This window comes from Actinia tenebrosa, unplaced genomic scaffold (assembly GCF_029948245.1).
Source record: "Actinia tenebrosa isolate PJP-AT-01 unplaced genomic scaffold, QUT_ActTen_1.0 PGA_scaffold13__45_contigs__length_12533684, whole genome shotgun sequence".
Taxonomy (NCBI): Eukaryota; Metazoa; Cnidaria; class Anthozoa; order Actiniaria; family Actiniidae; genus Actinia; species Actinia tenebrosa.
In genome coordinates, this window is record NW_028292573.1 from 5,556,064 (window position 1) to 5,578,505 (window position 22,442).

General features: G+C 39.2%; 2 protein-coding genes across 2 annotated transcripts in view; one reads left to right on the top strand and one right to left on the bottom strand.

Annotated features, from left to right (window-relative positions):
- Positions 1–808: 808 nt before the first annotated feature.
- On the top strand, positions 809–6,789 carry LOC116286477 (ZP domain-containing protein). Its single transcript, XM_031693000.2, has 6 exons — positions 809–1,001; positions 3,205–3,285; positions 3,802–4,161; positions 4,526–4,751; positions 5,083–5,357; positions 5,714–6,789. Exons 1-6 carry the CDS (start codon positions 941–943, stop codon positions 5,887–5,889), a joined length of 1,179 nt encoding a protein of 392 aa, XP_031548860.1. The 5' UTR covers positions 809–940; the 3' UTR covers positions 5,890–6,789.
- A 6,809-nt stretch (positions 6,790–13,598) lies between these two features.
- Positions 13,599–22,442, bottom strand: part of LOC116286514 (uncharacterized) — a 54,923-nt gene continuing 46,079 nt past the window's right edge. The window contains 4 exon segments of the mRNA XM_089028722.1: positions 13,599–17,527; positions 18,095–18,234; positions 18,850–18,966; positions 19,588–19,688. Of these exon segments, the coding sequence (XP_088884848.1) occupies positions 17,207–17,527; positions 18,095–18,234; positions 18,850–18,966; positions 19,588–19,688 (679 nt within the window). The 3' untranslated portion in view covers positions 13,599–17,206.

Consider the following 22,442-nt stretch of genomic DNA (forward strand, 5'->3'; position numbering starts at 1 on the left):
TAATATTAACAATTTTGTCAAATCGTTATTAAAAAACTAGTTACCTGTGAATGAAGGCTGTTATGGTCTAATGTAAAACACCCAGGGGCATAGAAAACTATCCTTTTCGGTGTATGCTATACAAAGCAAGCCTGATAAAACAACGACTGCCACAACAAGCATCGTTAAACAGGGATTTATTCATCATTTTACCATCGCGTGAGTGCAGTTCACAGGCTGCTCGACAAAACGAAATATTTACTTTTCATTTGTTTTGCTAAACGTATCACGATTGCATTAAATATTTCCAGCAGTATAGGGTTTAAAAAAATAAATGAAAAATTTTTTTCATCGAGTTTGGATACAGGAATCTGTGTTTTTAAGGTGATATTTTCTAGGCGATTTGCAGGGAAACCTTTTGAGTTCATTTAGTTTATGAATATTAAGCGGCTGTCGGAGTAAATCATTTATGGGATTTGTTATTTATCGAATGCTTAGGGTCAAATATTTCGGAGACTGAAGGACAGACGCAAATACTAATTATAACGTCTGAGGGAGTACACTAGAGACATCTGTCGACGTCGAAGATTAACATGAAGGGCTCTGCAGTAAATATATGCGCGTTTTTGTTCTCTTCTCTTTTGTAATTCATGAACCATTGTTCATTAAAGCCTTTATGATAGCTTGTAGGTAATAGTAATATGCTTGGTCGAGCAAGAATGCAGTCTTCATCGGCGCCATGTGAGTAAAAGAACACAGATCGAAGCGCTTGAATCTCATTGGTCAGCTAGATGTTCCACTTATATGCAAATTTATGAGCGAAATAAAGGAATGCGGGGGTGAACCTCACGTTAGTCCATCGTCTCCCTCTGTTGTACTCCGGTGTAAAGCTTAGTGGTTGTCGAGGGCAAACTCTTGTCAACCAGATAGAATAATTTGCTGCATATTTAACCATCAAAACATGGAAAAAACATTAGTTGTTTTGCTATCTATGGCTCTAATTGGAGCAACAGTTGCTCAAGGTATGTAACGTGGCTGCTGTCTTGTATACAATTTGGGCCTTTCCCTACATGATCATGCTATGCTGTCTGTACAACCGGCTTTTTGACTGAAATCTTTTTCGACCCAAATCTATAAAGACGATGTTCATAAAAACCTCCATGCGACGACAACGATGTATGTTTACCGTAAAGTTTAGTTTATTTTTACTCACTTTATGTATAGAGTTCAAAATGGATTTTTAGCTTACCTCGTGTCACGCGCGAAGCCAGACAGCTCGTGTATCAAGTTGCATGTATTATTGGGACTGTTTCTCGAATTTTGCCCCGTTAATCCATCTAGCTACTAGATTTCTGTTCCCTCGTAAGGCAGTATTGCAACTGTCTGGAATTCCACACATCGTCTGTATATCCCTATTAAGTTTCGCTTGAGAATCGTTTTAGAATTTTTAACATTTCTTTACTCAGCAATCGTGCAAGGATCTGATCACGCACATTAGTACATATCCCCCGTGGAAAATCATTCAATCATTCAATGAAGCCACGAAGCAACAGATCAAATATAGCAAAATTTTGGGGCCGCTATTACAAATTTTTTTTTTACTTAAACACGAATGTTTCACAAGGTTTTACGCATTGAATCGAAACGAAGTTAATTGGTATATATTTGCTCTCGCCCAGCCAAGCCATTACTCTTAAACTAATCTTTTAAGAACCATAAAAATGAATACATTTAGTCAGGGACCTTAGACTAACGACAGAGGCCACGGGTGTGGCGATACTACTCAACTATGACTTATTAATTTTGATTGACGGTTTCTTCTAGAAGTTGTTTAAGGATTTTAACGTCGCAAGTTGTTCTCGCAACTTTGACTTCATTTATAGAATTAGGACACTTTATTATTATATAAGGTTTTGCAAGATAACATCTTGAGTGCCTCCTCGGGGTTATAGACCAATAAACAAGACACATTTATCTTAATGGCGCCTTGCTTTTATAAATCACTCAATTAATTATCGGGGTCTTGGTTTTTGAGAATGAATGGGTAAACAGTTTGTTAAATCTTTTGTTTCCGGTGTCTTGTTGTTCGCTACACTTCAATACAGCCCACGTTGTAGGGTGTCTAAGTTCGATCACCAGGATTTCTGCATTCAACGGGAGGGCAACGACCATGTGGTCTATAAATACTTTCGCAAGACACTTGTAAAGCAGTTCGCTCCTATGATTCTAGTCTAAACACCCAAACAAATCTGTCAATAAGTGAAGTTATGCGAGCAATTAATTTACATAGAGCTGAGACTGTATAATAGATATCGTTATGCTGCTTTCCCAAGGGCTCTATCTATTCTTTTAAATCATTCTTTTCCCCGAAGGAATTGATGAAAAGCGAGGCTTAATTAACGAGGGAGGTGTGAATTAACTGAGCCCCACTGCTTCAAATTGGTTAAACAATTAAGCCTTCTTTCATCTTTGTTTAAAGTCTTAATTAGATGTAAATTCCTGCATGGCGTTCGTTTGTGTTTTGGTGAATCAAAGAGCCCTTTGTTTAGATTTTCGCGCGGTTCAGCGAGCAGAAAGAAAGTTCAAACTCAACCTTTTATAAGCTTTGGATAGAGCATTTCCTGATTCTGAGATACTTGCTTGCGAAGATGTGCTTTTCCAACATTTTAAAAAAACATTTTTTGATAATAAATTTAAACTAGAAATTATATGGTAGGCCATTGGTTCAATCCCCATCAGGGCTTGGATTTTATCGCAAATTCCCTTGAGCTGCGGGCACACGGCGCAAAATTGCTCGCAATGTTGCAGACAATCGATGTTGCGAGCCGTGTTAAAGTAGAAAGCGATCCTACTTAATTCAGCATGCACCGTGCTTCGCTGTGACCCGATAAATAATTCCATCTCTTAAATTAAAATATTTGATTAGTGTCATGTCGTCTTCTTCTTTTCCTCTTCCTTCTCCTCCTTCCTTAGTTTGTGGAAAGGACAAGGTAAGAGAAGAAGTAAGATAATCTATTATATGGCAAGATGATTTTTCGTGCTTTCATTGGCCAATTTGCGGTCCATAACTTACGGTACGGACCATCAACCCTATTTTGTGTTCCCCTTGCTATAAAATAAACCTCTTACTAACTTCGCGCTCAGTAAAAAAGAAGTATGTGTTTCTTATTATTTGTTGCTGTATGTATTTTTTATTATTTATATTGGTTTGGAATTTCTTTACAGAAACAGCAACACCTGCTCCTACTACAGCAGCACCTGCCGCCACAGAAGCGCCTACTACGACAAAAGTGTTAGAAAGTTACGGTAAGTGGACAACTTCAAAGCCCACACGGAAAATATTAGTCTCTGTCAGAATAGTCATGTTTCAATTTAGTCAAACAACATCAACATGGGAACTGGATTTCTTTTTACTTCTTTTTTTAACTGAAAAAAATGGGACCTATGCACTTTTTAGTAACATTTAGCACAGAATTCCCCCAGAGGTCATCATTAGGGCCAGATTAAAGGGTCTAGGGATGGAAATCAGATCAACTATATATGATTATGAAAGGGTTAAGGTGTTGGGTCGCAGGTAGGTGAAATGAAAATAGGTTTGGGGATAGAGTAATGGGCTTCAAACCGGTAGGTTGTACGTGAAGGGTGATGTGTTAGGTGGGTAGGATTCTGGGTTGGAGGTAGGTACAAGCTAGGGGAGTAGGTTTGGGGGATAGAGTAAAGGGTTAAAATGGGTCAGAGGTGCGTGTTGGACGTAAGGCTAACGTCCCCAAACTCTTCCCCCTGGTGGTTGCCTGTTTGTACTTATCATATGTAATTCTTCAGGTTTGACTGTCACCTGCACAAGTCAATACATGGAAGCCCGTCTGGACATCACCAAGCACACGGGAATACGAACCGACACCGTTGCCCTAGAAGACCGAAACTGTGGAGTAACAAGAAGTGAAAGGGACTTCTTATACTTCAGAACTGCACTCGATGGCTGTAAGACAAAGCACAACACGACATCCGATAGCATTGTCTACTACAACTCGATCTACGCCGACACCGGTTCAGGGTCCAACAGTGATAAGATTTCTCGTGCCATGCAGGCGGAGTTCCCATTCAAGTGCACATTCCCACGAGCAGCCATCCTCTCTGTCGTCTCGTTTTCTCCAAGACGCAAGGTCGTCTACACCAGGGCTTGTAAGTAGACCCAAAAGGCGTGACACACATATATGCCCAATATCACCGACATTTTAAAGACGCTTAGTTCATAAGCTACTCTCGTGTTGAACTTGACCCGGATTTCGTGCATTTTATTCAAGATTAACTCGCAACAATATTTACGCGCTGATATAGACTGAATTAATAAAGGAATGAATTCTCCTCACTGCATGACATAAAAACTAAATACAAAGTATCATTTGAAATTACAAACGACTCCCTTGCCTACTAATGCTATCAATATCGAGTATTTTTTAATCAATAAATTCCGATATACCTTGCGCCTAGAGTATCAAGCAAATGAAAAATTTCTCATAGTAAAATGTTTTCTCATTTATTTTAGCTGACTTTGGTAACTTCACATTCTACATGGACTTGTATCAGACCAACAAGTTCGAGAAAAAGTACGAAGACTACCCAGTTCAGGTGAACCTGAACGAGCTTCTCAACATCAAAGTTGGTGTCCAAAGTAACGATTCTAAGCTGGCGATTTTCGCTGATGATTGCTGGGCTACACCAACTGAGAAAGCTGATGACAAGGACAATACACACACGATCATCGATGGCGGGTAAGTTTTCAATAGATCAATGTGTCTTACAAAGCTGTCGTACACGGCTTACACGGGTGTCCGTAGCTCTCTGTTCTCTTACAGTTTCGCCATCTCTCTCTATGCCTGTCTGTCTTTCTTTCCCTCCAAGTGGCGTAGCGAGAAGGACAACCCAAAAGTTTTACTAAACACGTGGATTTGGCGGGAAACTCTAAAGATGAAACGCGTGTGCGTGTGTATTGGCGGGAAAATGGTTCACCTCCCATTCCCTATGACCAAGACCTCTCCATCTCTCTTCGACCTCACTTGACAAAATAAAAAAAACATATTAATGAATCATGTTCCACTACAGATGCAAGAAAGACGATACCCTTCTCTACAAATTCAAGCCCAACAACTCTTCTCAGAACTTCCAAGTCAGAGCCTTCCGCTTCGTCACCGGCCGTACCAACGACGTCTATCTTCACTGTAGAGTCGAGGTTTGTCGCGAGGGAGACGACAATTCCAACTGTGTCAAGGGATGTCGAGCTGGTAGCAGAAGGCGTCGTTCTCTCGTCTCTGACGCTTCTAGTGAGACTCTCACCATTGGTGTGATCAAGCTTACTCAGAATGCCAACGCTCAAAGCGGTAAGTCAAAACGAAGTCCTTACAAAAGTCAGCGGTAGAGCGAGAATTGTGGCTTGTGACACTAACCATTTGCAAATATTTTTAGAGCAAAGACAGCGTGTTTCTACTCGATACATGAACGCGCAATCTCTCACACAAGAGACAAATGTAAAGGCAACACCTTCTTGGACATTGAGTGTTGGTCTGACCGTGGCTTTAACTCACAACCTGTCATTTAGCAGAAAAATGCAAACGCGAGACTTTCATAGCGGATATAAGAACCCCTGGCTATTGAACCGCGAAAGCAGACAAATTTTCACAACCAACTGAGCCACCCAGGTGACAATTGATTTAATCGTTCTATTTTCTTTTTTCAGCCACTGGAAATGCGTCATCTTTTACCACCATCAGCATCATCGCTGGTGTCCTTGGATTCCTGGTAATTGCTTTGGTAGCCGTGCTCGTGGTTGTCTACAAGAGGCGTCAAGCTACACCAGTCAACGTGGTCTTCAAGAAGGTTTCTGGTAATGAAGCTGATCAACTGATGGCCTAGAACATTTCTTCCTGTACGACATGGTTTATTGTTTTGTTTTTTGTCTTTTAGTCCTCATAATGTTTTTCTTTTCGTTTGTTACTTTCCCCTTTGATTTTCATTTAACCTTCTCCCCGTAGAAGCGTTTACATGAAGCTAGGACGGCTTACGTGTCAGGGAAAAGTTTTAATCTTCTCTCTTCTAGTAAAGAAAGAAAATTAAAGACTTTCCCAAGAAACTACGCTGCTCCACGTTCCATGTAAGCAAAGTTCTGATGTATAGGAACAACTACCAAGTGTCTTCAAATACGAGAGGCATTGTTTTGCAAGTGAACATTTTCTCGTTTTTGAATTCATCTATGGAAACGTCGGTTCCTAAAGGTATTATTCTTAGTGTTTAAAGCATATTATTGGGGTGACGTTCAAGCGTCTTAATAGTACCACGAACTCATAGATGAGCTGAATTCAAAACTAAGCCGTTTTTTTAGTTGCGCTTTCTCGACGCAAGATTTAAAGGAGCAAAATTTTCCATATTTTGTTTTTTTCGGAAAAGGAAGCTGTTTTGAAGTCTATCCATTTTTGATTAGGTACTTTTTAGCGCTAGAACGAATATTTTACTTTTTTATATCATTTAGTAATTATTTTAGCCATGCATAATCAATTCCTAGCATAGTGAATATTCTATCGATCATTAAGATGTATCTTTAGTGTTAAGGCTTTTCTAAGGTATTTTTAACTGGGATTTTCCAACGGAAATAAATCGCTATATCCGTATATATGTTAGCAGTTAAACCTTTAAACCTAATAATTGTAATCCCAGGAACAGGGATACTTAGACTATTGTTTAAGATAAAAACAGCTGGTTTTAGGTTTTGTAATTTGTATAATAAAAGGACTGAAGTAAACTTTTTATTTGAGCCAATGATGAGTTGGTTTTCTTCCTGAACTTGCGAACGTTCCAATCTTTCCATTTCAAGTCATTCCGATCCCTTTAGCATAACTCTTTGCCATTTATCTTATCGATAGTGCTTTATAACTAGAAAACAGAATTTTATATTGAAATGGAATTAACAGGGTACGAGAAATCGAAGAGTATCCCTACAAGCAGGGTCTGGAAGCCGTATTCGGGGAACCGGGAAAGGGATAAGATATAGCGCGCGATCCGGTAAACTAGAAAGAAATCTGACTTGAATAGGAATACCAGTGGCATCGACCGTGAAGCTCGAGGATAAAAAGATTTAGATAGTTTTAGCTTAAGCTTATAATTGTTTTTGTGCTTGCGTCGTAGTGAAAACGAAACTTTTGCTTGCATGCACTTGTGCTTCGTCTGCTATAGTAAAAACCTTGGTTAAAAGCTTTGATCAGTTATTGAGAGATTTTTCAAACTTGAACGCCAATCGGTGAGGAGATTAAGCATTGTTTTTCATGACTGTTCGATCTTTTGCGGTTTCAACAAAAAACTAATAATTTTTACCATATCTCAATCATGACCTTGCCTATTGTATTCCCTCGCTATCTCCCTCCCGCTTTTGTCTCTCTCCATCTTTCTTTCTCTCTCTCCCACTCTCTTCACGGAAGAATCCTTCAAAAATAAATAGTATTATTTTTAATACTAAGTTAGATGTTTTAAAACTTTGTATATAATTGTAAGCTAATTTATATTGTTTTTACATAAAGAATTATATTATATATTGCTACACATGGGTTTATACCAGCTGGTTGTCTCTTCAGTGCTCCAGCTGATCCATCTTTGTAGGATAAATAAAATTATTGATTGATTGGTTGAACTAACTCCATTGAGGTTGGCACAAGCGAAAGTAACATTCCATTTGCATGACAACCTGACAAATCTCTCTACATTGCATGTTTGTGGTAATCCAAAAGATTAGACAGAACCTTCTAGCATGAATCAACTAATCATTCCTAAACCTTGAAATATTTGGTGGTGTCTGACCACTATTACGCACTGGCTTTTTTCTAATACGCTTTGGATATTAGCACTGAAAGCTTTTTAATTCACTTATAAGCTGTCTATTATAGATATCTACTTTATGAGAGTAAAACCAAAAACTTCGTCGATCAAATGAATTAATAATGATGTACAAATGGGAGGCATCTGGTCGCATATTCATTGAAGCCACGATCTTACGATCATGTGATCCGAGTTATAGTTAATTTTTCTAAGGCATTTTACACCAAACGGATACTTGTAGAAGGGGTACCATTAAAGAGTGGTAAAGAAAGGCAGCCACGGCTAGCTCCTTTCTTTCTTTCTGTTAAAAAGAGTATAGTCCACTTGTAGGACTATAGATAGGTTCCTACCCTTATTCATAATTCTATCTTCTATAATGGTAGTATGTGTGTGTGGTGTACGTGTGTGTGTGTAGAGTATTTTCTTAGTATTTCCTGAATTTGTCCTAGAAAATTGTAAAAGCCCCATTTACTCTTTCTAAATCAATACCTGTTACTTGGTCCTAACTGAGTTTTAGCTTTTGAGTTATTTGTTATTAGGGTCAGCATCTTTATTCTTTTGAATTATTATTTTTTGTAAATATTATCGTAATAGTTGTTATTCTAGGTACTCATAAATTGTTGTTGTTCTTTCTTTCTTTCTTCTAATTATTTCCCATTATGGGCGGGCGGGCGGGCGGCGAAGGAGGGCCCAGGAGGGGCGGCGCGGGAGTGCGGGGCGGCGCGGGGAAGGAGGGCCCAGGAGGGCGGGCGGCGGGCGGCGGCGAGAGGGCCCAGGTGGGGCGGCGCGGCGCGGGCGGCGGGGGCCAGGGGGCGGCGGGCGGGCGGCGAGGAGGGCCCAGAGGGGCGGCGGGCGGGCGGGAAGGAGGCCCAGAGGGGGGCGGCGGGCGGCGAATTAGGCCCAGAGGGCGGGGGGCTCTAGGGAGGGCCCATTATTGCTTCTTCTCTTCTAATATGTCCCATATGTCGGCTTCTTTCTCTTTATTTCCCATATTTTCTTTCTGTCTTTATTGTATGCCCATTATTTCTTGCTTCTTTCTTCTAATTATTTCCCATTATTTTCTTTCTTTCTTTCTTCTATTTATTTCCCATTATTTTCTTTCTTTCTTTCTTCTAATTATTTCCCATTATTTTCTTTCTTTCTTTCTTCTATTTATTTCCCATTATTTTCTTTCTTTTTTTTTTCTATTTATTTCCCATTTACGTGCCAACTCTTTCGTGCTTCCTCTCTAAAGCACCTCCAAGTAACGCTATTAAAATCCATTAGTCTATATCCACATAATCAACCATAATCACACATACAAAAAGGTTGTTCGGTCATTTTCGAATCCTTCACCATTTAGCTCTTGCCAGTCATGATCCAACTAGTTTTTTCCACTAAGCATAGATAATATAACGCCCTCTTGATATTGTGTTAATGTATGATGCAAATAGTTTCCACTAAGCATAGATAATATAATGCCCTCTTGATATTGTGTTAATGTATGATGCAAATAGTTTCCACTAAGCATAGATAATATAACGCCCTCTTGATATTGTGTTAATGTATGATGCAAATAGTTTCCACTAAGCATAGATAATATAACGCCCTCTTGATATTGTGTTAATGTATGATCCAACTAGTTTCCGCTAAGCATAGATAATATAATGCCCTCTTGATATTGTGTTAATGTATGATGCAAATAGTTTCCACTAAGCATAGATAATATAACGCCCTCTTGATATTGTGTTAATGTATGATCCAACTAGTTTCCGCTAAGCATAGATAATATAATGCCCTCTTGATATTGTGTTAATGTATGATGCAAATAGTTTCCACTAAGCATAGATAATATAACGCCCTCTTGATATTGTGTTAATGTATCATCCAACTAGTTTCCACTAAGCATAGATAATATAATGCCCTCTTGATATTGTGTTAATGTATCATCCAACTAGTTTGCACTAACCATAGATAATATAACGCCCTCTTGATATTGTGTTAATGTATGATGCAACAAGTTTCCACTAAGCATATATAATATAACGCCCTCTTGATATTGTGTTAATGCATGATGCAACAAGTTTCCACTAAGCATATATAATATAACGCCCTCTTGATATTGCGTTAATGCATGATGCAACTAGTTTCCACTAACCGTAGATTATATAACGCCCTCTTGAATCATACTAGGGACAAGCTGCAGGACGGCAACGTGGACGACAACATCCGCGAAATTTAGACGCTTCAACCTTATATTGTTTTATTATTTTATGTTTGTCTAGTATTTTACTCAATAAGCACCCCGTTTTAGAGTGAAATAACGTCTTTTGGGAGCGCTTTACTTATAACGAAAATCAGCAAAGATAAGCTTTTGTCGTAGCCGTTCTCTTTAGTACGTAAAAATAGGACATTCCACGTCTTACTTTCAGCATAAGACGGCAATGATGCATAGTATTTTGTACATTCCAACGAGTATCTATTGAATAGCGCAATAAGTGCTATTGTATGGTTGCCGTCGTCGTCGTCGTTGCCGCAGATTAAGGTCCCTATTACGTTAATGTGTGATGCAACTAGTTTCCACTAACCATATAACGCCCTCTTGATATTGTGTTAATGTATCATCCATCCCTATATTGCTTAATTATGATAATAATATATAGCGCTTTTACATGCTATGTGCAAAGCGCTTTACGACAACTATAGCTACATTAAGAAATATTTAAAATTAGCTTGTAAAAATGTCGATTACTAAAGACTCTATGCTATTATGAAACTTGATTTTAAAAAAATTAATACAAATCTTAAAAACTAATTACAACATATATAAAAGTAGAGAATAATACGAAGAAAAGAAAAACAAGAAAACAAATAAAACTAGTAGTAAGCTTCCCTATATAAGAAACGTTTTTAGTTTTTTCTCGAAGCAATCCAAACTAGCACGAACTGTCTTACATCCTTTGAAAGGGAGAGCATCAAAGCATCCCAGCTCGTGGATGGCAAGGTCTACTGCATGTCCCTCATACGTCTGCTTGATCTTATCGCTGCTGACAGCTGACACAATGTCTGGAGACTAAAGCAGCCTAGTCACGGAATGATTGATGAGCCATGTTAACCGGTTTTTCAGTCGAAGAGAAAACTCCTAAACCCCAACCAAGTGAAATCATAGACATTTCTAGTATAACGGTAGCTCTCTTTTATGATGTTTTTTTGTTGAATATATTTTGGCACACTAGGTGATATTTGGATTTTGGAATATACGCCTTTTCACACCAGGGTCCGTTATGGCACGATAGCTTTTACTTGCCAGAGGGGATGGAGGCAGACCTTTTCATTTGGGCGTAATTAATAATGTCTTCTTCTTATCTATTTCTGATTACGTATCAATCTCCATAGAATTATTGCATAGTGTGTGTTGTAGTGTGTTGTGATGTGTTCTTGTCTGATCTGATGTGTTATGGCTTGCTCGTCTTCTCTTGTCTGGTGTGTTGTGGTGCGTTCTTGTCTGATCTGATGTGTTATGGCGTGCTCGTCTTCTCTCGTCTGGTGTGTTGTGGTGTGTTCTTGTCTGATCTGATGTGTTATGGCTTGCTCGTCTTCTCTTGTCTGGTGTGTTGGGATGTGTTCTTGTCTGATCTGATGTGTTATGGCGTGCTCGTCTTCTCTTGTCTGGTGTGTTGGGATGTGTTCTTGTCTGATCTGATGTGTTATGGCGTGCTCGTCTTCTCTTGTCTGGTGTGTTGGGATGTGTTCTTGTCTGATCTGATGTTTTATGGCTTGCTCGTCTTCTCTTGTCTGGTGTGTTGTGGTGTGTTCTTGTCTGATCTGATGTGTTATGGCGTGCTCGTCTTCTCTTGTCTGGTGTGTTGGGATGTGTTCTTGTCTGAGCTGATGTGTTATGGCGTGCTCGTCTTCTCTTGTCTGGTGTGTTGGGATGTGTTCTTGTCTGATCTGATGTGTTATGTCGTGCTCGTCTTCTCTTGTCTGGTGTGTTGGGATGTGTTCTTGTGTGATCTGATGTGTTATGGCGTGCTCGTCTTCTCTTGTCTGTTGTGTATAGATGTGTTCTTGTCTGATCTGATGTGTTATGGCGTGTTCGTCTTCTCTTGTCTGGTGTGTTGGGATGTGTTCTTGTCTGATCTGATGTGTTATGGCGTGTTCGTCTTCTCTTGTCTGGTGTGTTGTGGTGTGTTCTTGTCTGATCTGATGTGTTATGGCGTGTTCGTCTTCTCTTGTCTGGTGTGTTGTGGTGTGTTCTTGTCTGATCTGATGTGTTATGGCGTGCTCCTCTTCTCTTGTCTGGTGTGTTGGGATGTGTTCTTGTGTGATCTGATGTGTTATGGCGTGCTCGTCTTCTCTTGTCTGGTGTGTTGGGATGTGTTCTTGTCTGATCTGATGTGTTATGGCGTGCTCGTCTTCTCTTGTCTGGTGTGTTGGGATGTGTTCTTGTCTGATCTGATGTGTTATGGCTTGCTCGTCTTCTCTCGTCTGGTGTGTTGTGGTGTGTTCTTGTCTGATCTGATGTGTTATGGCGTGCTCCTCTTCTCTTGTCTGGTGTGTTGGGTTGTGTTCTTGTGTGATCTGATGTGTTATGGCGTGCTCGTCTTCTCTTGTCTGGTGTGTTGGGATGTGTTCTTGTCTGATCTGATGTGTTATGGCGTGCTCGTCTTCTCTTGTCTGGTGTGTTGGGATGTGTTCTTGTCTGATCTGATGTGTTATGACGTGCTCGTCTTCTCTTGTCTGGTGTGTTGGGATGTGTTCTTGTGTGATCTGATGTGTTATGGCGTGCTCGTCTTCTCTTGTCTGGTGTGTTGGGATGTGTTCTTGTCTGATCTGATGTGTTATGGCGTGCTCGTCTTCTCTTGTCTGGTGTGTTGGGATGTGTTCTTGTCTGATCTGATGTGTTATGGCGTGCTCGTCTTCTCTTGTCTGGTGTGTTGTGATGTGTTCCTGCCTGATCTGATGTATTGTGGTCTGGTATGTTGTTGTCTGATGTGTTGTGGTCTGGTTGTCGTGGTCTGATGTGTCGTGGTCTGGTGTATCGTGGTCTGGTGTGTTGTGGTCTGGTGTGTTGTGGGTCTGATGTGTCGTGGTCTGGTGTTTCGTGGTCTGGGTGTGTCGTGGTCTGGGGTGTTGTGGTCTGGGGTGTTGTGGTCTGGGGTGTTGTGGTCTGGTGTGTTGTGGTCTGGGGTGTTGTGGTCTGGTGTGTTGCGGTCTGGTGCATGTGTTTGGTCTTGTGTATGTGTTGTGGTCTGGTGTGTTGTGGTCTGGTGTGTTGTGGTCTGGTGTGTTGTGGTCTGGGTGTGTTGTTGTGTGGTGTGTTGTGGTCTGGTCTGTTGTAGTGGTGTGTTGTGGTGTGGTGTGTTGTAGTTTGGTGTGTTGTGGTCTGGTCTGTTGTAGTGTGGTGTGTTGTAGTGTGGTGTGTTGTGGTCTGGTGTGTTGTGGTCTGGTGTGTTGTGGTCTGGTGTGTTGTGGTCTGGTGTGTTGTAGTGTGGTGTGTTGTGGTCTGGTGTGTTGTAGTGTGGTGTGTTGTGGTCTGGTGTGTTGTAGTGTGGTGTGTTGTGGTCTGGTCTGTTGTAGTGGTGTGTTGTGGTGTGGTGTTTTGTAGTTTGGTGTGTTGTGGTCTGGTCTGTTGTAGTCTGGTGTGTTGTGGTCTGGTGTGTCGTTGTCTGGTCTTGGTGTTATGGACGTCTGATGAAGGTGGAAGACGGAGGGCCGATGAGAGAGGTATAAAGGGCCTAGTCCCTCTCTAGCTCCAAGAACAAAATTCTTTGCGTAAATTATCTCTGTCTCGTAAACACTTTTTATTTGATAACTTTTGGAATTTATTAAATATTTTTCGAGATATAATTAACTGTCTTTTTCGTGACTCGCTGAGTTCCATTCTCGGGGCAAAAGAACAAGAGGTTTTCTCATTTATTTTCGAATAATCTGAGTATATACGAGGAATTATAAATTGACAATAAACGTTGTGCAAAACACATAGATTGGTATTATAATATGGCCTAAAGTCTTACATGAAGGCCTCGAAACCATGTTGATTCTATGTACAAAAAAATCCTACATACAAAATATCATCTTACAGCTTAGGAAATCGTTTGTAATGTACAAAGAAAGAATAAAATCCGTAAAGGAAGAAAATACGAATTGAGTTCAAAAAGCCTCTTATTCTTTCGTCCTGGTACTAGAACTCACTCCCAATATCTACAAGTCCTAGCTACCGCTTACTACGTAAACTGCTAAATATACTTAAGTATCCCAATCGTTTTTATTAGCCATTCTGAGGCCGAGGGGTTGAAACTAGGTCAAGTTGGATTGCAGTGCATTTTGGGACTGTTGGGGGACGAAATAGACGCCATCTTGGAAATATGTTCCCTAAAACAGTCCCACAATGCATTGCAATGCCAACTCAATCCAGTTTTTTTTCCTCAAGCTCGGAATTGCTAATATTCACCAGATATAGGTTTGTAGTGACGTATGTGTGCTTGTGTGTGGATATTTTGAAATAACCTTATCTAATAAAATTCCCTAAAGTCACAGAAGTGATCATTTAGTTGTGATTAACTACGACCGAATCGATATATGGAGGCCATATATTTTTTATCCCAATTTTTGCGGTTGTCAGAATGTTATAAAGATGAACTAAGAGAAGGAATCTCTGGTATTCATGCTTGTAACCATAGGCACCGTTTGATGCTATTTATAGAATCATTATTCGTTTTTCGTTTTTTTTCCTCTGGCAAACTGCGCGCGCTCTACGCTATTTGCATACGTTTTTTGTTGTTGTTGTTGAAAAACACAAGAAAACATGGGCAAATAGCGTAGAGCGTGCGCGTGCCGAAAAACAAACGTTCAAATGAATGATTGTAAAAATAGCATCACAATTGCTCATGTTGTAGCGTGGGGATTCCTTCTCTTTTTTCAATTTTTCTTGGTGTAATGGTACCTCGAATGAGGAAACAGCGGAAGACGTTTCTGGAAATCAAAGGTTTTAAGCACCTTATCGAAGACTGAAGAAAAAAAAAACTTACGATTTCAACATATGGCATCCATATTTCAATTTGACGAATACAATTTAAGGTATGCGTAAGCCTAGCAACCGTCCCTAGCAACGCTCCTAAAATTCCCAGGATAAAAATCTTCGGTAATTGGAATTTCGGACTATTTTTAAAATTCATAAAAGTGTGTAAAAACTTAAAATTATTAACTATTATTACTATGATAACAGTGAATAAACATATCTTGAGATTACATTTTAACTTTAGTATTTTTAACACAAGTGAATTTAATAAATAACGGAAAGAGCATTCCCCTCCCCCCCAAATTTTTTTATTTATCTCTGCAAGCGGCAGACATCGACAAACGAGCGTTTACGTTCGCCTTATAATCACTTGTAGGTGAATAAAGCAGCATAAGACGTAAATTGTGACCAAACAACGCACCGGATTTATTATTTATCCACTTGTGAAATAATACTAAATATCTGTAGAAAATCTCTGTTTTCTGGCTTGGAAAGCATCTTCGTCTAGCGCGTATAGCTTCCGATGTTCATTTCATTTCATTTCATTTTATATTATTTCATTTCATTTTGGAATTTTCTCCATTCTTCTTTTAAAACGATTAATATTTTCAAACATTTCAAATAATATGTGACATAATTAAAATCATTAAATATTCCGGGAATAATACATAATAAAAGCTTTTTCTACAGCCCGACGATTCTCCGTCCTTATTCGTCTCATCGTATTCAATTCTCTTCAAACCAAGTTTCGTGCTAATAAAATTTTCTAATTCATTTTAAGCTTATTGCATAATTTTCTAAAATGCGGCTAAATTTTTAAATCTTTGGTGAGTTTAATGGCTCAGTAAGCCGTGGTAATTATTACAGTAGCTATTTATTTATAGCAGATTCTTATTGCTCAAGTTTTCTCAGCATTTATTCTATTAAATATGTCTTCGGCTCTCAAGCTTGAAGCATTAGCGCAACCAGATGATTTTAAAACATTCGTTGGACCAAATGAAATATTTTCTTATTACCTTTGTTAGCTCTTTGTCGAACTTGACATGACGTGATCTCTGACAGAGGAATGGCTTTCCATTTCCATTTTTCGAAAAAATCCTCAGTTGAATGGCTTCCACTCCTCTAGTCACATTTCATGTGACGTGATCTATACCAACATATTAATGGCTTCCAATGTTCCTGTTTTTAAAATTGACTTTAGAATAACAGTGAAATGGCTTTCTTTTGTTATTATTTCCGATATTCCTCTCTCGTGAGTTAAAAAAGCATCCCATTGGCTTCCTTGCTCTTTTCCATGATTTCCTCTCCACTATGTTCAAAATACAGCAGTTGAATGGCTTTGCTTGTCTCTTTTTATCCTGTTAATTGATTACAAGCGGCTCTCCTTTCGTACACGTCTTTGGATTTTTTATCACAAGATTTAGAAACGTGACAGTAAAGTGGCTTCCTTGGTTGTAGATAAGCTTTGCTTTTCCTTCAAAATCGGATCAAACAAACCAACGAAGTATCACAGCGTAGTACGTAAGACGGCGATTGAACGCAAAGTCGATGGCTCGAAGATGAAAGGAACGCCATCGAGTCCAGGATTTTTGGTCATTATTCTTCGTTTGCACGTTACGTCATCGCGGCCACGTTGGTACCATTTAACAAAAGATTTCTCATTAGCATCCATTGTTAACGGTACCACAATGGCTGCCATGTTTTTGTCTTTTAACTCTCTTGGGAATGCTTGCAACCCATCAATACGGCCAGGAAGAGACGCTTTTCTCAACCACTTTTCTTTTATGTTCTTACTTTACTGGTCTGTGTATTCCAAGCACAACCAATCAAAACAAAGTATGGAGGACACAATCCATTTGTAAAATGAGCACAAAGGAATATAATAATTCCACCAATATTAAGAAGACTAAGCTTTCGTTCCTCGTCACCAATCATCACCAACTGTAGCATTACGGTAGTTAGTTTCCGAAAAGTATTCATAAAAGGTAATGCGGTTGAGAAGAAACATTTCGTGCCGTTACGAAGTTAAAAATGAGCCGGAAGGCAACAGATTTGACGAGGTTCATAACGTGATTAATCCAGAGTGAATATTCTACTTTGCCGCATTTCCCACGGGGTTCGCAATTTTAAAAATATTACAAGTTCGTGTACTGATTGACGCAGAACATCTTAGCACTAATATCGATTCCTTGTTTCAATTTTGCAGTTTTTCCATTCTTTACTCGTTCTTCTAATGCATCCTTTTCCTTCCCATTTTTTCAATTTTCATTTTCAATTTCATTTCTTGACCGGAAATTCCAAGCTAGTGTTTTTCCGAGATCAACAATAGAGTCCACATGTCCCCAGAGGAGGGGTGATGGGATAGTGTTATACATAGTCTCCATCAGGATCGTCATAAACATTACTACGCGGGCTGTGTCCCGGTGGCGGCATTATTGTCGGTAAAGGAGACATTCGGGGGCTTGCAGCGTGCACCATGGACGACCGTGGGGAGGGTCCTGGGGATTTTTTGGGTGAGCCTCCTAAAGGTGACGAAGAGGGGAGGGGTGGGTCGCACATGGACGAGGTGGAAAATAGCTTGTACCATCCCATACAAAGATTGCTAAGATCGAGATCGTCTAGTAAAATTTGTACGACTCCCATGAAGACTTTGCGATCCATTCGGCCGTAGTCACCCCATACTATGATCTGGGAACACAATCACGAATCAAGGTTACTTAACCTAATAAAACTTGTTCAACCGGTCATAACTGGTTCTACTGCATGTGTTTGCAGCTCGAGTCGTAAGGGTTAGCCTCATTTCAGCGTCAAATAGAAAACTTTCAAATTTTTATCGACCCCTCAGAACCCTCAGCTGGCGAACGTCAAATAAAGAACTGTGCAAAACTTTAACAATACAAACACTTCACTAGAAAATATAATATATTCTACACAACATCGAAGCTGACCCTGAGCAATAGCAATAGAAACTGGAATAACCTGGGGGTTTTTCTTTAGGTTCTCTGTTTTTGCTTGTTTGTTTGTTTCTGTTTTTTGTTTTGCCCTGACTTAGATCAGCGCAGAGGTTGTTTCAAGGTTCGATCTGTGAGTTAGCCGTGCCCTGACTTAGATCAGCCCAGAGGTTGTTTCAGGGTTTGATCTGTGAGTTAGCCATGCCCTGACTTAGATCAGTCCAGAGGTAGTTTCAGTTTGTTTCAGGTTGTTTCAGCAGGGTTAGATGATATTTGAAGATGGAAAGTGTTGATGGTGCCTCACCTGTAATGTTTTGCCTTGGACATCTACTTTAAATTCTAAAACTTGTTGATAAAGAGGTTCTAAAGTTCGTCGAGCTGTTCTTGTCTTTTTCTTAGCAATGCATCTTTTTCCTTCCATTACGTACACTTTAATATACGGAGCTGACGGGGGAAAACCAATACAGATTTAATAATCACATGATACAGAAAAACATATATCGAATGATGCGCGCACTCGTTGTTTTGATGGAGAAGTTTATCTTAAACGGTTGTAACGAGTTTTGTATGTTACCCCGAAGATGACCGCGTACGTCGATAGCTCGGTAGAATAAAGAAATTAATTAACGGTTTATGTAATAAATCTAACCAAATGAATTTAAACCCAGATTTAGTAAATCTCGTCTGAAAGTCAGGAAATTCAGCAGGGAGTTTTCTATTGGAGGGAAGCGGCCATCTTGAAACCAAACTCAAATTCTAAATATAGTATCAGAATTCCTAATTTGCATATCTGAATATTCCGGAGCGTGGTTATAGTGTTACACTCAAGGGCGGATCCAGCCAAACTTTTAGGGGGGGCTAATTGAGTTTCTTCCGTCAGCACAACGGAAAACAATATAAAAAAGCATCGTTTTTTTCTGCTGAAGGGGGGGCTTCAGCCCCCCTTTGCCCCCCCTGGATCCGCCCTTGACACTTTTCAACCTCCTTATGAGTTTCTGGTTGCCACATGTTGCAATGTTGTGCCCAGTGCTTTCTGGCTGCCTGTGTTGCTGGTCGTACCTGGTAACATCTTGGTGCCTGGTTTGGGAAGAAGACCTTTTGCTCGTATCACTTCAACTTCTAAAGCTCCTTTTCGATAACATAACGCTAACTGTATATCACCCATGGGTGGGGAGGCTGAAATGACAAGAATAACATTATCAGTAACAGCTTGGTGCAAGGGACAACCCTAGCTCATCCTTGCGCTACGGGGGCACGAAAAACAAAAGAGTTAGCAATAAGGTCACCGTACCTTCACGTAGACCATCTCTAAGGATAATCTACAGGTGCAGCCCCCCCTCCCCTCCCCCAATGCCATGCTGGTTGCAATAACAGAAGAATCCAAGATCGATCAAATCTTGGCGGCTATGTCGTCATATACATAAGGTGCACAAGGTCAAAAGACTGTCATGTTGGGTTAAAATTTTAAATAAGCAGCCAAGACTAAATTTTTCAACCAACATGGTGGCCATGACGTCACATTCACAAGGACGAAAGACGTGGGTCTTTTATGAGATTAATAAGATACATTATGGTCTAGCTTTGGTACAAACACCATATTAAGCATGATGAATAAAAGATGTTTGTCCCCAAGCTAGCTCACAATGCAACATGTTCAATATCTCAAAAAAAAGGTCTACGTTGAAATGACAAAAGATACCAAGACTAGATCGTTAGTACAATTCCACCAACATGGCGGCTATGACGTCACTTGCACACCAAGTGCTCTTGTATTTATAAAAGTCATGTTATACATACCTAAAACTTGCCGGCCAACCATCTGTGATGGACCTAAACCTTCGATAAAATCACCAAGATGACCTTCATTACCGAGCTTGAGGCTTGGCGGCACCCAAGGACTAAAACGAACAAAGATATGCAAAATATGGGTAAGTCATACACAAAGCAAATACGAAGCACTGAAACGAGGCAGTGAGGGAAGTTCACAAAAATATCCTGCGACCTCGTTTGAATGTTTGCTGCGAACAAGTCGTGCAACGAAAAGAATGAACGCCCAACACCTGAAGTAAAGCCGGATTGGATAGGATATATGAAGCCTTGTACAACGAAATAAAAAGTACCAACGATACGACAGAGAGACAGACAATAATCAAGTCCAAACGAGACAAGTCTAAAATGTTAGAAAATGCGCATGTGTATAGAATCAGTTTTTTAAAAATATTCATATAGGTTTGTTGTGTATCTTTTCGTATCCTTGGTAGAAACAGCAAACTTAACAATTTGCTCCCAAAATAACTGTCAAAAATTCACCATCAAGGCAACAGAGTGTAACTCCGACATCTGCTATTAAAAAGTCTGGCTCTCTTAATTGTTTAATTATAACAATTATTCAAAACAATTTTTCTTCTCACGTTTGTCGTAGTTCACTGCATAATTATAGAAACTCTGATCTCTTAGTTTTAATCTAAGTTTTCAGGGCCCCATTGAAGGCTCTCTGTTTAAACATTATAATAATAAAACGTTTTGATCAATAAATTAATGAATTTGTTTTTCTTCTACGATTTGCCAGGGGGAAACTTACTGAGATGAGTCTTTTTCTATCAATCTTAATTGTCTAAAGATAATATGTAGATAGATGATCTTTATAGTATTTTCAGTAGGATTCGTGCTCAATTACTGAATATATTTTTGGTTGAAATTCGAAATGTGGTAATTTTTTATGTATTAGTCAAACATTCAAAATAACTTTGAAAGTATTTATTATCAAGTCTAAATAAACGTATTAGATGTATTTACTTCGATGATTATCTTAACGGTTTAGAAAAGGAAAATCTCTGAATGTACAAGTATGGATATACTATTATAATTATTAATGTAGACGGAGTACTTGAAGGTTTCGAGAAGGAGAGTATTGGTCGTTTGTGCAAAATATCGTAGTTCGAGTTGAACTACAAGTGCTTATATTCATGTCTGGCAAAGAACTCGCTCCTTCGACTAACTCTGGAAAAACTGTGTCAATGCAATATTTTTATCCGAAGCGACCAAAACAGCTGGCCTGCTTTCGTAAACTGTTTAAAAACTGAACTCTACCTTTGAAGAAGAAAACGAGATTCAGCATTTTTTGTCCCAACGAATCTTGTAATAATGTCAGCCACGGATTCTCTCTTCGATGTGGAAGCCATGTCGAAGTCCAACGCACACCCAAACTAAAGTGAGCTGTTCTTCTTACATAAACATATAGACTGTATTTGCTTTCACTGATTATTATATTAATAGGTATATGTTTAAGCTTTAGGGTAGAAATAGTGTTCTAATTCATAAATAAATAAGAGGTCGTTATAAATGCAAAACTATAGAGATGTTGTCAGTCATATTTGAGTTCGGAACTCGCAGCTGGGAAACGGTTCGAGGCGTTTAGAAAAGTAAATAGAACGACATTCTATAAACGCTAGGACGTTTTTAAGATACTATTCGAAAAAGAAATCCGTTTTTATGAGTTTTTACTGTTTTTATTTAACAAATAAACAAGCCTGTGAGACGAACTATTAAGTTTGGTGAAAAAGTGACTGATCGATGTCAGTCGGTCTAATATGGAAATGATTACTTATGTAACATCATTTGAACTAACAAAAAGCTTATTATTTTAACTTGATCGAATGCCATAAAACTCGGTGGTATACAAACTGCTGAATTCAAAAATATATAACCTTTTTTTTTCGGTTGGGCCAATAGGAATATCAATGCCGAGGACCTAGTTCTCGAGGATTTTCCCGCCATTTTCAGACTCAGACATGGCGACTTTGCTTCTGCGTCATTGTGAATCGACTTGTAAAAAAGGCTAATAAAACAAACCGATTTCTAAAGGCAACATTGCGAGGAAAAAAGCAGGTTTGTTAACAAAAGCAAGTAATTAGGCTTCAATGAAGCTTTATAAAATGCCCTTTGATTTGAGGGTTTTTTTCCTGGTACATTTCCGGTTTTTCTTTCCTCCAAAAAAAAATAATCTAAATTCCAATGTAGATCTGTGAATTAACCATGTTGTTTCAGGGTTCGACCTGTGAGTTAGCCGTGCCCTGTTGTAGATCAGCCCAAGATGTTGTTTTAGAGCTAGAGATCGATGAAACTGAAGTTCATAGATCTGGTTAGACCAATAGACCAACCTGAGCTCGAAAACGCTCATTTAGAAGTCTAACTCTTACAGACTTTGACTAAATAGCCTATAGTTTCGACTGAATGCAGATCCCACAGCCAAGAATGTGTTAAGTGACTTTAAAAACCCGGTCCACTCATAAGCACTATTAAAGAGTAGAAATTGTACTGATAAAACTAAGCCAGTACCATTTAATCCAAGAGAAAACTAAGTACTATTTAATATGTATTTATCTAATCATTTTAATTCGAAAGCACCACTCTAGAAGAACTATCTGCTAAGGGGATTCTCGTGATTATTGCCTAATATATTTAATTGGTAGAACAATAATAAAACATTTTCCTCAGCTTATGGGTATAAAAATAGCAGTTTTAATCGCAGATGTTTTTAACTCAAAAAGTAGTGTTTTAATGGGTCGAGACGTTTTTATGAAGAGTTTTTTGCCGCACGTAATTGCGTATTCCATTAATGCAATTATAACGAAGTTTTCTTTGTTTTTATA